At 46.9% G+C, this 14,295-nt stretch overlaps 1 protein-coding gene across 3 annotated transcripts in view; it reads right to left on the reverse strand.

Annotated features, from left to right (window-relative positions):
• ANO2 (anoctamin 2) overlaps nt 1-14,295 on the reverse strand; it is a 334,282-nt gene that overhangs the window by 86,333 nt on the left and 233,654 nt on the right. For all 3 annotated transcript variants that reach the window (XM_033404279.2, XM_033404277.1, XM_033404276.1), the window contains one exon: nt 3,437-3,511. In XM_033404279.2, coding sequence (XP_033260170.1) covers nt 3,437-3,511 — 75 coding nt within the window. The remainder of the gene's footprint in view (nt 1-3,436; nt 3,512-14,295) is intronic.

A 14,295-nucleotide genomic window follows, 5' to 3' on the forward strand; every position in this document is an offset into this window, starting at 1 on the left:
CCTTTGGAAGGTAACAACCTCAGAGTCAACCTTGACTTTTCTCTGTCCTACATCCCATGATGCAATTCTACGGGTCTAATTCCCTATCTCCACCCCCCCGCCACGTTGTCGTACTTACTATTGTTTCATAATAAGCTTCTGTTTGGTAGAGCGCCATGTCCCTCCTGATTCTTCTTCAGGGGCGTCTTGACTCTTCCCAGCCTTTGCTCTTCCATATACATCATCAAGGAGACAAGGACCTTAGAACACTGTTGCTCTATTTATTGCCCACCCAACTTACAGATTAGTGATGTGTATAGTTTAAATTCGACCTTATCTTTGATCCCATGAGGCGTCATCATTATTGTTTTCACAGTCGAGGTTCATACAGATTCTCCCACTGATTTATCACTTTGATTATTCTTCATTTCTTTTTAAAATTATGGGTTTCCATATGGGGTCCTATCTGAAGCACATAATTAGAATTCCTTTAGTGAAAGATTCAGTTGGTGGCAAACTCTCAGTTTTTGCCTATAAATATCTTTATTTTATCCTCATGATATTCCTAAAGGATATTCTTCCTGGGTATAGAATTCTGGAGAAGTAATTGTTTTCTTTTCAGCACATGAAGATAACATGCCATTTCTAATTGCTATGAGAAAGCAATGGTCAATCTAACAGCCTTTTTATTGAAGGTAACTCGTCTTTTGTTTTCTGACTGCATTTGAGATTTCTCTTGTGTCTTACATAGTCCATGATTTCACTATGATGAATCTAGATGTAGATTTATTTTATTTTTTTCTGCTTGGGTTTCATAGGGACTCTTCAGTCTGTGGGTTGGAATTCTGTAGCAGATTAGGAAACCATCAGTCATTATATTTCATTCATTAACTTTTCTCTTTCCTCTTTGTTCAGTATTGAAATGCAACGTATGTTAAGTCTCATTCTACCAATATTTCCAAATCTCTTAATTTCTCTTCTCTGTATTTTATTTTTTGCCTCCCCATGCTGCATTATGGATAATTTCTTCTAACCTATACTGCAGTTCACAAATTCTCTTCAGCTGTGTCTTGTTTGTTGTTTTATATATATGTACATTATAATACACAGAACATTCATATACGTGTAGAATGTATTATATATTCATATATATATTTTATATTCATGTATTTATTTCTAGCAGATTTATTGGTTGGTTTTCAAATCTTCTAAGCTGTTTTTTTCAATAGTTTCTTATTCTTTGCAGATTTTTCAAGCTTGATGTTTTAACCTGTAACTGGTATTTCCAATATCTTTCGTCTTTGCTGTCCTCATTGTTCTTTCTCAAGGTGCTTTAGCTTCTTGTGTAATTGGTTGTATTCTCTTCGTTGCCCTTGAAAATTCTTTTGGGGGATTTCTTGAGACCTAGCGTGAATCTGCCTTCCTCCACAGAGAACTTGTATTTGCTTCTCCTGGGCGCCTGGGAGCACTGCTAGTTCCAGACCAAGTCCACAACCTGAGGTTCCCGATCCTCTCCTGTGATGAACCAAGCTGTAAATCCACCATGAGGACTGCCCACAGCCACTTCTTGGGGACAGGGCGTTTGTTTCCCCTTTTCTCCCTATTCTACTTAGAAAATACCAATTTTCTCTGAAGTCCCAAAGTTGGGGGCGGGGTGTGGCTAGTTATTCATCTTCATTCTGAGAGTGTAGCCCTTTCGTGTTCCAATTTCATTTGGTGAGGACTTCCTTCTAGAAGCTCTCTTTGAGCCAGTCATACCCCCTGAGTTCCATCCTCCTTGCCCCATAAAGACCACCAAAGCCCAAGCTCAAGTTCGCCTAGATGGGAAACTGTCCTCAAGGTAAAAGCAGCATTAGTGCCCAGATATTTGTTTCCTTGGTCCCATTTTCCTTTAGAGTTCAGTCTAGTATTCCTGACTCTCCTGTCAGTCCTTCAAGCTTTAAGAAGATTGAAAAATATATTTATCCACAATATTTTGCTACTTTCAGCAAGATGGGACGCTACAAATATCCTAACCTACCACTGCTGGAGACGGAAGCCTGTTTTACTTATCTGTTTCCTTATTTACGCACGTGTTTGTTATCTGTCAACTCCTTAAGGGACAGATTATTTTAGTTTAGTTTCTACTCTACGCCCAATGCCTCAGAATAGTGTCAAGCACATAGCTGGCACCCATGAAATAGTTTCTGAATGAATGAATAAACTCTTTGACAACATTATGCATATTGTGGGAGGCTTGGAAGTGCTAAATTAAACTTTATGCCATTCCAGCTTAACACACTGCAACTCACCACATATTCTTGAATAAATTCCACTCTTCTTAGGCAATAAGGAGATCGCACGTGTGGGCTTCTAACCCCTGGCAAGGCACCCAGCACCTCTGCACTTCAGAAGTGTTGAAGCAGATGGTGCCCACGCATCTTTCACTTTTTAAACTTCTGAGATTAGGACACAGTTCCCGTCCTCAATGATCACAATGGCAATAATAATGGAAATAGTAACCTCAGGCCAGGGTCAGTGTTACCTCTGGCCAGTGGGTCCAGAAAATTATTATAATTTCAGTCCCAATTTCTGGAATAAGCAATCCCTCCCCAACCCCACAACTAACGTGTAGTCCTGCTTGGAAATGCTGTAAGGACAGAGGTTCCCATCTCGAATACTAGAAGGAGTCTACCCACAGACAGGGGGCAGGTGTCTTTGTGCCCAGAGCTCAGTCCTCTGAGTTTCACCTTCCCGAGGTCTCCTCGCTTCAGTTCCTGTTGTCTCGCCCCTCGTGGCTCCCAGGAATGACTTACTACCACTTCACTGATCAAGTCCAGATATGAATCACAGACCCATTCCTCACCTTCTCTGACACAGTGGAGACCATCTGGGTCTCTCCAAAGGGCTCTTCCAAACTCTCAGGGAGAAGACAGGGAAATAAACACAGCAACTACAGGGAGGCTAAAGAATCAGGCTTACAGAGCCCGAGCCGGCTGTCTTCTGTGCCTTCCAGAAGCTGTTCTTTTCCACCAGCCACCAGGGAGAGCCTGCCTGCAGCTCCAACAGGCTCCCACCATTTCTACAGCCGCCTTCCCTGCACAGGTAAGACCTTCTTCCAAGGTCTCCATCTGCCGCGATGTGGGAGACACCTTCTCACAACCCACCCCTGGAAACTCCATCTTCAAACATCTGTGGTCAAGGCTGGGAAGACAGAGCCCCCTTCCATGGCCACTGAAGGCCACTGACCCTCCCAGGGCTGAGGTTCTGTCTGAGGGAATCACCTTCCCCGCTTCGGGTAACCAAGAGCAGCAATGGCCTGGCTATCACGGGAGATGCTGTCCCTCTAGAAGGACTGTGGCTTCGTCTTCACTAGTCCCTCACCGTCCCCACAGCATAACAGGCTAACACCCCCAGCATTCACACAGCAGGATCCACACGCACACGTCATGAGCAGGTGTTTCCGCCAGGAAATTACCATGAACAAGATGGAGGCGAAGTTCACCAAGTAACCTGGGAGACGATCTTTCCAGGTCAGCTTGTCTTCATCATCCTGGGGAGAAACAGGGGAACAGTGACCATCAGATGCCACAAATATCAGATACAGAATGTCTCTCAATTTTCCATAAATGTGAATATTATTAATCATTCGTCACTCTGTTTAGGTATTTTTCTAGTCTGTGATGCCTTACCCTACACATCAACAACAGCCCTCCTAATTTTGTGATTTTTAGGTAGCCTGGAAAATCTGTGGTGAAAAGAGGACAATATTTGATTTCAGCCTCATACTGGGCTGAAGTTTTAGTTCAACCACTCATCAGTGGTGCGATCTTCGACGTGTCTCTTAACGTTTCTGACCTTCTATTTCTTCATCTGTAAAGTGGTCACACTCGTGAACCCCATCCTGGCTTCTGCACAGGATGGTTTTATCTGTTTCATTTTTATTTTAATGAGAAGCAGGTGAAAACAAGAGACAGATGACAGATACAAATGACCACAGGGCAGCATCCTAAAACAGATCATCATTTAAATCAAACATCAACCATTGACCTTAGATCCTAAGTGTATAAATTACCCACAATTCTTGTTGTTCAAAGAACCTGTATGTATTGTCATCTGTTTCCTCCAAAACAACTGTTCTCCCCTGGTCACAAATGCAGACAGTTCAAGATGCAGGTTAGGCTGATGCCTTGCTGTCAGTCTGGCTGAGAACCAGACTGGATCCAGTCCACAGGCTGCTCTCCTTGGGACCGCCATATCCCTGCCCACATCCTCCTTCAGCACCCCCTAAGGACCCTCACCTGGTAGGGTGATGCCAACAAGGTATGAGTGGTTAAAACCTCTGCCGATTAATATCCACATAATGTTAGCCCAGGCACCTGATTTATCTGAACTGCAGTTCTTTAAAATTATAATTGATACAGTGTCCTGCTGACACTGTATCAATTCAAGGTTGCTGTGGAGGCCATCTGAAGCCACGTTGGGGAGGATGCCAGGAAAATGGCAAAGCCCTCCATGCTGGCGAGATTGGGCCCCCTGCATTTCTGTAGCGCGTCTGAATCTAAGTCAGCAAGTGCGAGTTCCAGGGCCTGCTCGGTTTCTCTCTTCCCTCCTCGCCACGATTTCGGAACACACCTGATCTAGCTCTAGCAACAGCGCCATCTAGTCTTTGAAAGCCTGTGCTGTAAGCGAAGGGCCTTCTTGGCCTCGAGGGCTTCTTCCTAAAAATCTCTGTGTGCCCACTGTGTGCAAACCTTAGGGCCAGGCACAGTGGGGAGACAGAGAACAGTGGACATGGTCACTGCCCCTGGGGGGCTCCCAGTCTAATGAGATGGTGACACCCACACACCAAAAAAGCTTGCCAGTTTGGGAATCCAGGTTATCCTGGGAGTGAGCCTGCGGGGGATTTGAGGAAAGGAATGGTGTGTCTTTCTCATGGCGTGTCTGGAGCTGAGCACAGGGTTGAGCAGGCTTAAAGGGGGGTGGAAATGAGCGTTAAGGCTGCAGTCATTCGGTAACGAGCACTTTCATTTACTCGTGATGTCAACAGGGATGCTCCGTTCCTCCTAGACCCTGATAGGATCAGGTCTCCAGACTCTGTGCCCAACAGACTTTCTATCACACAATGAGAACAAGGTCACTGCAGGTCGTGACCATGCACAGGTGGAACTATAAAAACCTATTACTATTAGTACTGAAGTGAGTCTTCCAAATGAGGCCAAACATCAAAAGGGACTAGCATGCCTTTCTCTTTTCTTCCAGTATTCATTCTTAGTTTCACTCACATTAGTGGTATTTTCCTTTAAGATTTTGATGAGGAAAACTGAAGATGGGCAGGTAGATGGTAACTCCGTAGGGAATATGAAAAGAAGTAGAGGGGTGTGTGGTGGAGCTCGTCCTGAGGCCTCTCTCACTACAATTAAGGTTTGGATGACTCTCTGACTCTTTTCCTGCCCTCTGGCCTGGGGATGAGAGGTTCTGCCTCAAAGATCAGCAAACCAGGTGTGCTCAGAAATACCGGCGGTGTGGAGGGAAGGGGGAACTCCAGTTACCAGTTCTGTGTCACCAGTTCCTCCCCAGTGGGGCTCCCTGAGTGGCGAGCAGGGCAAGGAGAGGTAAAAAAAACCCTGTGCTTGGCCCGTGAAATGAGAAATGGAAATGGAAAGGGCGAGAAAGCAGTCAGTAAGGATGAGCCCAAGCTCAGAGTGGTCCTCAGGGACGAGACGGACAGTCCTGGAAGAAATGGGGGGAAGGGAAACACAAGCAGACAGCAGGAAACATGGCCCCAGATGAAACGGGCTCAGAAACGGGCTCATCGCAGAGGATGACTAATGAACCCAAGGGAGGGGCCAGGCGGCTGAGATGTTTTAGCTAAGGTTCCTGCCAGATGTCATCCACCTTCTTCAGGCCAGGGACCAAGCGGGATGAGGTGTCTTCAGACCAGCCTCTACCCCGCAGTGACAACTCTGTCCTGGAGAATGAGTCTTGGTTCTGTTCTACTCAACGAACGTGGTCTGAGTGCCTGGGATGGGCCGGGCTCTGTGCTGGATGCGGAGGACACAGAGGGGAGAAGTCTCTGCCCTGCCCAGAAGGAGCTCCGTTTTCACCCACAAAACACGGAGAAGGATTTCAGAGCTAATCCTCGTAAGGAAGGTGGTGTCATTATTTTGCATAAAAATGAGGCATAACTAAAAAGCAACTGAATTCGACGTCCTCTCAAAGCAACTATATACATGTTCTGGTATTTGCTGAAAAATCACTCTCCACCCACGTTTATACCAAAGAGCCCTTTTTTCTGGAAGTGATAGCTTCCAACATACACACAGTTCTCCTACATTCAGACACTTTCCAAACACAAGCGCTGAGAGAACACAGAGATTACGGACTGCCTTCCAAGCTCCCGAAGTTACTAGCAAAGATGACAGTGAGTCAAGTGGCCTTTATGTATAATAACTGGCTCTGGTAACAGAAGCTAATTAGAATCTCCAGTCACTGGCGCATGAAAGACGTGCAGATACATGGCAAAATACCATCCAGTTAACTACGCTCTGCGTGAAAGTCACATGACCAGTTTATGAGATGGCGGAAGAAAAGTAGACCTTGGAACCAGAACTTCTGAATTCAACTCTTGGTTCTAATACTTACTAGTCAAGTGACCTTGGGAAATTCCCAGAACCTCCATTTCCTCATCTGTAAAGTAATTATACTCCTTATCTGTAGAATGTATAAATGGTAACATCTATTGCACCAAATTGCTATGCGTTTTATATTAATTAACCAACCCTAATTGGGAGGGGCAAGCCAGTGCACCTGCAAACACAGGTAAGCGAGCACTCTCAGCCCCTCCCTCTCCTTTTAACACAGAGATGATAACACTTGTCCCACCGACGTGGCAGAGGTCGTGTGCGGTCCCATGGTTGAACGCCTGGGAGAGAGCTTTGTCAACTCTAAGGCTTCACACAAAATTAAGGTCTCATCAGCTTCACGATCATTTCAGAAGCAGGTGGTTAGGAAGCCCTCAGCTAATTCACCATTGTTAAGCCATGAGCCTAGCTGTCGTCCATGCTCGCGTCCTTGTCCCTGGACCATGGCTCCCACTTCTGAGTCTCCAAACAGGAAGCAGCACGACGACACTCACATAAAACCACACAAGTGGCCTTTTGACAGACTGAATGGCTGGAAATGCAATCACTGTAAACGCAGTCGATGAGACTACTATTCAAGCAAACCCCTTGGAGGGCAACCTTGAAAAGTGGCCAATCATCCCTGAGCTGGTATTTTTTTCAATTAAGGTATGAATTTACATATAGTAAAATTCACCTTTATTAGTGTGCCGTTCTGCGAGTTTTGATAAACACGTATGTGCTGTCATGTAACCATGACCACAATCAAGATACAGGACCATCACCCCCTCAATACTGCCCGCATGTCTCTCTGTGGTCCATCACCTCCCTTAATCTCCAGCTCCTGGCAAGCCCTGTTCTCTGTCCCTTTAGCGTTGCCTTTTCCAAAATGTCATGGAAGTAAATTCACACAGTCTGGACCCTTCTGAGTCTCACTTGGTGCACTTGCTGCACTTCTCTCACTTAGTGCACTGCATCTGGGATTCACCCCTGCTGCATTCCCAGAAATGTGTTCCTTCTTATGGCTGAGTACTATTTCACTGTATGGACGTGCCATGTTTCATTTAACCACCCCTGGCTGACAGATGTTTGGATTGCTGCCAGTTGCTGGCAATTATGAAGAAAGCTGTTGGAAGTATTTCTGTACTGGTTTTGGTGTGAGTATAGGTTTTAGGGAAATACCAAGTAGTGGAAATGCTGAATCATGGGTTGAGTGTATATCTGGTTTATAAGCAACCGCCAGACTGTTTTCCAAAACGGCCATGCTATTTTTGCATTTTCACCAGGAACATATGAGAATTCCTTCTTCTACTTTCTTTGCTTTAAATAAACTTTTCTATTTTAGGATAGTTTTAGATTTACAGAAAAGCTTCAAAGACGGTACAGGGTATGTGTGTGAGTGTGTGCATATATGTATGTGTGTATATATATATACACACACACACACACACACACACACACTCTGCACCCAGTTTTCCTATTACGTTAGCATGAGTACATTTTTTGCAACCAATGAACCAATTTTGTACATTATTATGAATTAAAGTTCACACTTTATTGGATTTTCTTAGTTTTCACTTAATATCCCCTTTCCGCTCCAGTCCCATCCAAGAGTCCACATTATATTTAACCACCAAGTCTTCTTAGGCAACTCTAGACTATGATGGCTTCTCAGGCTTTTCTTGTTGTTGATGACCTTGTCATTTTTGAGAAGCATTGGTCACGGATTTTGTAGAATTTTCTTCAATATGGGCTTGTCTGAAGTTTTTCCCCTAATTAGACTGAAGTTATGGGTTTGGGACAGGAAGACCACAGAGGTAAAGTATCATTTTCATCTCATCATATCAAAGGAACAGGCTAGAATATGACCTGTCACTCATGATGTTAACCTTGATCGCTTGGTGGAGGTAAGTGTTCGTCAGGTTTCCCTGCTGTAAAGTTACTCTTTGCCCCCCTTCTCACACTTTACTCTTCAGAAGGAAGTCGCTATGTACAGCCCACATTTAAGGGGTAGGGAGTTATAGCCCACCTCCTTGATGGGGTAGTATCTGCAGATTCCCTCAAGCTTTTAATCCAGATTTTTATAACATTTTAGATTTACTTAAAGCAGGGCTATAGAAAAGAGATGCTCAGTTACACCAATGTTAAACCAATGCAGACTGCTCTGAACTCAGTAAAGGTCAATGAAGACGATAAACGCCTACTGCTCAGGAAGCATCATGCCTGGGACAGAACTGGATTTGGGCTTCAAAGGAAACCAGCCATGGTCCTCTTTCTTTGGGGAAGGCTACAAGGGTCAGGAAGCCAAGCACCATCATCATCACCTGCCTTACCCCCTCCAGCTAATAATCAGAGGGTTGTGAATAGATAGGCTCTGGTTTCCATTAGAACGTTCAGACATTGAGCCTCTGTTCCTGCAAATATTTGGGGGGCAGTATCAAGGAGAGGGAAAAAGGGTGCATTTGGAAATACAAGACCAGGGCTTCATCCCTGTCTCTACCTCTTTATTAGCTGAGAAACCTTGGGCATATTATCTAATTTCTCTGTGTCCTCACAATCTCATCTTCAATCAGACAACTGGTAAACCTGCCCTACTGAGCACTCAGTGAGTACACGACATGTGTGATAGTACTGGGAAAACTGTAAGTTCTGTATAACTGTGACTTATTACTACTCCTGTTTCTATGCAGGAAGCATTCACCGAACATCAAAAGTCTACCCTGCCTTGTTCTGGCACTAGGCACTGCGGATACGGAGAAGAATAGTTCACATTCTTTGCTCTTAGGGAATGCCCCAATCACTAAAAGAAACTGAGAAAGACAAACACAAATTATGAGATGATATGACACATGTCATGGGAACACAGAGGAGCGAGTAACTACCTGCCTAGAGGGAGAAGGGAAGACTTCAAAGATGAAGAGACATTTTACTTGTGATTAAAGAATAAGAGTTTTCCAGGATGGGGACTTCCCTGGTGGGGCAGTGGTTAAGAATCCGCCTGCCAATGCAGGGACACAGGTTCAAGCCCTGGTCCGGGAAGATCTCACATGCCGCGGAGCAACTAAGCCCGTGCGCCACAACTACTGAGCCTGCGCTCTAGAGCCCGCGAGCCACAACTACTGAAGCCCGCGCACCTAGAGTCTGTGCTCTGCAGCAAGAGAAACCACTGCAATGAGAAACCCGCGCGTCACAACGAAGAGTAGCCCCCGCTCGCCACAACTGGAGAAAGCCCACGCACAGCAACGAAGACCCAATGCAGCCAGAAATAATTAAAAAAAAAAAAAAGTTTTCCAGGATGAAAAGAGAGATGAAGGTATTCCAGAGAAAGTGCCAGGTGCGAAAGCTCTGAGCTGTCATAACGCATCGTAACGCACAGCACTATCCAGTGGGTCAGGGTAACGGCGGGTAGAGTGTAGACAGCAGCACAGTTTAGGCAGGGGAGAAGGTTAGCTCACTGACCTTCCTGTCTCAGCTGGGGAGATGTCCCTCCTCTCCTGCTGACAGCCAGTCTCTCCACCTTTCCTTCGGATCTCATACTTTGCTCAAGGATTTCACTCCTTCATACCTTAAACCACCCTTTAGCATGCATCTTGAGACATCAGAACAAATTTCCGGGCTCCACCCTCAGAGATTCCGATCCAGTAGATCTGGAGCGGGCCTGAGAATCTGCATTTCTAACAAGTTTCCAGGCAATGCTGGTGCTGGTGATACTGCTGATCAGGGGATCAGACTGTGGTAACCACACTCTTAAACCATCTCCTTCCCGCTGGGCATTGCCGTGCAGCCTATAAGCACACAAACAGTAAGAGCTACCACTTTAAATTGCTTATGATGTGACTGGCCATCAGCTACGTGTCTGAGACATCTCTCATTTAATTCTTGCAATAACCCTTGAAGTTATATTATCCCCATTCTATAGCCAGCGGACGTGAGCTCCGAAAGGTTAAGGAACTTGGTCACAAGCTAATGAGTTGCAGCTCCGGAGTCTAGCGTGTCTGAGTCCATGCTTGCATTCACCAGCCTCCTATGTGAGGCTGCCTCTTCAGGGCTCTGCCAGCGAAAAAAATAAGTGGACCAAAGAGTAGCCACAACATAGGAAGGAAACTAGAAGAGTATTGCCACCAAAGCCTGGGGAGGGAAGGTTCAGGAAGTGGACGCACGTTTTCTTAACACATCAAGTGAGTTAAGACCGTGAAGCGCCTATTAGAATTTGCCATGAAGGTCATCTGTGACCTGTGAGAAGGTTTCAGAGGAATATGGGGGCAAAAACAACGACGGGAAAGTGGATGGAAAGGGAGGAGAGAGGGAGCTGCCGTAGTCTACTTTCTTAAGAAGTTTTGGGAACAAAGGGTTGAGCTGAGTTCCGTACTAGCACACCCCGTCGCCATACCCTCTTCCTGGCTACAATACTGGCTTTACTGATCACCCACGTGTCGAGGATCACAGATCTTTATCTCCAACTCAGAGCTCTCAGCAGAGCTCCCAACTCATCTGTCCAACTGCTTAGTGGACATCTTCAGTGGGATGTCCCAAGCTCAAAATGTCCCCAAAGAATGAATCAACTCACCCCTTAAACCTCCTTCGTCTCCTTTCATATTCCCTAACTCAGTGAACTGAACCTTTGAGCAGACAAAGCCAGAAACTGAGGCATTCACTTGGGCTACTGTCTCCCACACACTCAACTCAACCAGCCTCAAGTCCTACAGAGTCTGTCCCCTTCAACAACGCACCCGCCGTCTGCCATGCCTCTCCTCTCTACCGCCAGTGCCGATGCCATAGGTCAGGCATCTGCACATCTCCAGCCTCGTTACCCTCTATAAATTTTTCTGTAACTGTTGATCTTCTTGCTCCCTTACGGACTGTCAGCTCCAGGAGAGCAGAGGACAGGTTTTATTCATCTCCACATACCTAGCATTTAAGCACAGTGGCAGGTACACAGTGTAAGCTCAATAAATGTGCAATCAATGTGTCTCCTATCAGTTCATGAGCCTCAACTCTGAAAGCAATCTTGGGGACAGTTAACCAGCCTCGCCTGGGTCCCTCTCTGTGCCAGGTGGCAAGCAGGGCATGGCCTGGACACTATTAAAATTCCTGAGGCCAATGGTAGGTGGGAATCTGATGGTTCCTCATCCCTGTCTTCTGGGACACTTCGTCTGCCTTGATTTCCTAAGACAAGGGGTCCAACCATTACAGCAGATGGAGGTCTCCTATCAACCTGGAAGTAAGTGAAGCCAAACCCTGTTCTGGTCAAGGGGAAAAAACATGGAGAACTGGGGATGGGAAGGGTGGGCAGTGATGGGGTCTGGGTGGAGAACTAAAGAAAAGTCTAGATCCGGGTTCAACTGTGTCTGAGTAAGGGTCAAATTGCAGTCGCTTGTTCCAGTGTCATTATCAAGGATATAAGCTCTCAAGGTTGACAATCGCCACTCCCGAGTTTCTGTGCCGGCTGCCTCCATGATGGGTCAACTTGGGCCTGGCCGGTTGGGGGAGACAAAAATACATGGAAGATGTGGAGGATGGTGGATCGAGAAGGGGCGAAACACTCGGAAGAACGGGATGACGAGAAGAAGTGCAAGGTACTTTCCCACTGGAGGGTCCTTGGGACACTGTCAGAGACGAGAATCCAGGAAGACCCAGGGACTCCTGGGCTCTGGGAGCAGGTGGGGGGCCACTGCGTGGTCTGCTGTGCGGCTGCAGGTCTCAGGGTTAATGAACTTTATGCATTTTCATTTCTCAGGCCCCCTGAGAGCATCCCTTTGTGTGGGGGACCCCTCAGCACAGTTTCAGAGGAGGATTAATAATTGAGGCAGCCAATGTCATAAATTCAGCCACTCCCAGGATGGCAGGTGTTAGAGGGCGGAGATGGAATTCAGGCCACTTCCACTAAATAAAAGCTATAAACTGGTAGGAGTTATGGTGTAAATTTCTGGAGCCCACCAGACATATGTTAAATAAAACAAAGAAGAAAAAGAGAGTGAGGTTCAGGGCTGGGCAGCCATCTGTGAACTGGGACCATAAAATTGCATTTGTGCAAAAAAATTCTTTGCTCACTTATTGGCTTTCTCTCCTTCTCCTCATTCCCTTTTTCTTCCTCCTCGCTAGAGCTGGGCATCCCATCAACCTGGTTAGAAGAGCCAGTGGTGCCCCAGGAGCCTCTCAATGTCTAGACTGGAGGCAGCCGCCTGGGTTGGATTCCCAGCTTTTGAGCTTATTGATTCTGTGACCTCAGGCATAGTGCCAACTTCTCTGCGTCTCAATTTCCTCATCCCTAGAAAAGAGATCAAACAGAGTACCCACCATACAAGATTGCTGCCGTGAAGATGAAATGAGGTGACACGTGGCAATGTGCATAAAACTGTGCCTGGCACAGGTACCTGGCAGCTACACACAAGCGTAGGTAACCCAACACTTGTTACCTAATGTCACCATCACCATCATTATCGTTTCATCCACCACGGGCCCTGGCCCTAAGCGGGACACATTAAGTGAAGTTTCCTTGTCAAAGTGACGTGGAAATCCCAAGTTCAATTTGGGCAATGCTTCCTACGGCACAGATCCGGGGGCCACTCTTCCTGTTCCGAAGCCACATAACTGTCCTGCGTGACCGGGTCCCACTCTGCCCTCAGACACAGCTGTTCAATGCTCCCTCTGCTGGGTGAGTCTTCAAGACCCCTCACAAACAGCATCTACTCTAGAAACAGAGATCCCACCAACTTCACCACCTTCTCTCTCTCTCTAGTTCTCTCTCCTAAAATAGCTCCTCCTCCAGAAGTCTTCATGGCCTGATCACAAAAGTGAGGCCAGCATTGGACCGCACATCCCTCCCCTTCACTGACCCTGGGCCCCCCTGCAACTCCTGTCACCATGATATCAGTCCCCGGCATGGCGTTGGTCCTCACAGCCCAAGCACACACAGCCTCTTGGGCTGAGAACCTCCAGGTCCTACCCCTCAGCCCTGTGGGCTTACCTGACCCCCAGAGTCATCTAGAGATAGAGACAGACTTTTGGGTAGGGCCTCAACCTAGGAAGGCAATCCTGGCAAAGGAGTACAAGGCAGTCACGTGGCACGGCACCAAAGGCTACAGGCATGGATGAAGCCCAGGGCAGAACGCAGTGTAATTTGTGGCTCAGATGGAAAACATTCTTTATTCCTCCCACGGCTGGTATTTTAGCAGACACAGACACACAGGCTCTGGTTCCCTCCCTCCCCTCCTGAGGTCCAGCCTGCTTACTCTGCGCTCCCTCTGCCCTCCCAGACGGCTTGCTGTTTCCCTTCTTCTGTTTCCCAGCAGGCAGCCTTGGCCTTCCTAGGTTCCAGTACTAGGCTGGGCGTCTCTCCCTCCCTTACCCCAATCCCAATTGTCCTATCGGGTGCCCAGCCTGGATTCGGAGACTGCAGACACCCCCTCGCCACTCACTCTCTGAAGGGGACCCCCTTTCATATTGTGGTAGTGGAAAAACGGGCCTCAGACAGGCTGCCCCTAACAACGTATGAGAGCGCAGGGCAGCCAAGTCATTGCCTCTCTCCAGACCTCCTTGCCTGTGAAAGGAGGAGGCTGGGCCAAAGCCATCATCACCCTCTGCGAGTACCATATGCCTGAAGCCTTAACCTATGACCTTATCTAGAACATCACACAAAGACCTAAGCCAGATGACCATGGACTCAGGGGCTGGAATACATCTAACCCCAATGCCGTGGCCTCCGAGGCTCTGA

Source organism: Orcinus orca, chromosome 11 (assembly GCF_937001465.1).
Source record: "Orcinus orca chromosome 11, mOrcOrc1.1, whole genome shotgun sequence".
In the NCBI taxonomy this organism is placed as follows: Eukaryota; Metazoa; Chordata; class Mammalia; order Artiodactyla; family Delphinidae; genus Orcinus; species Orcinus orca.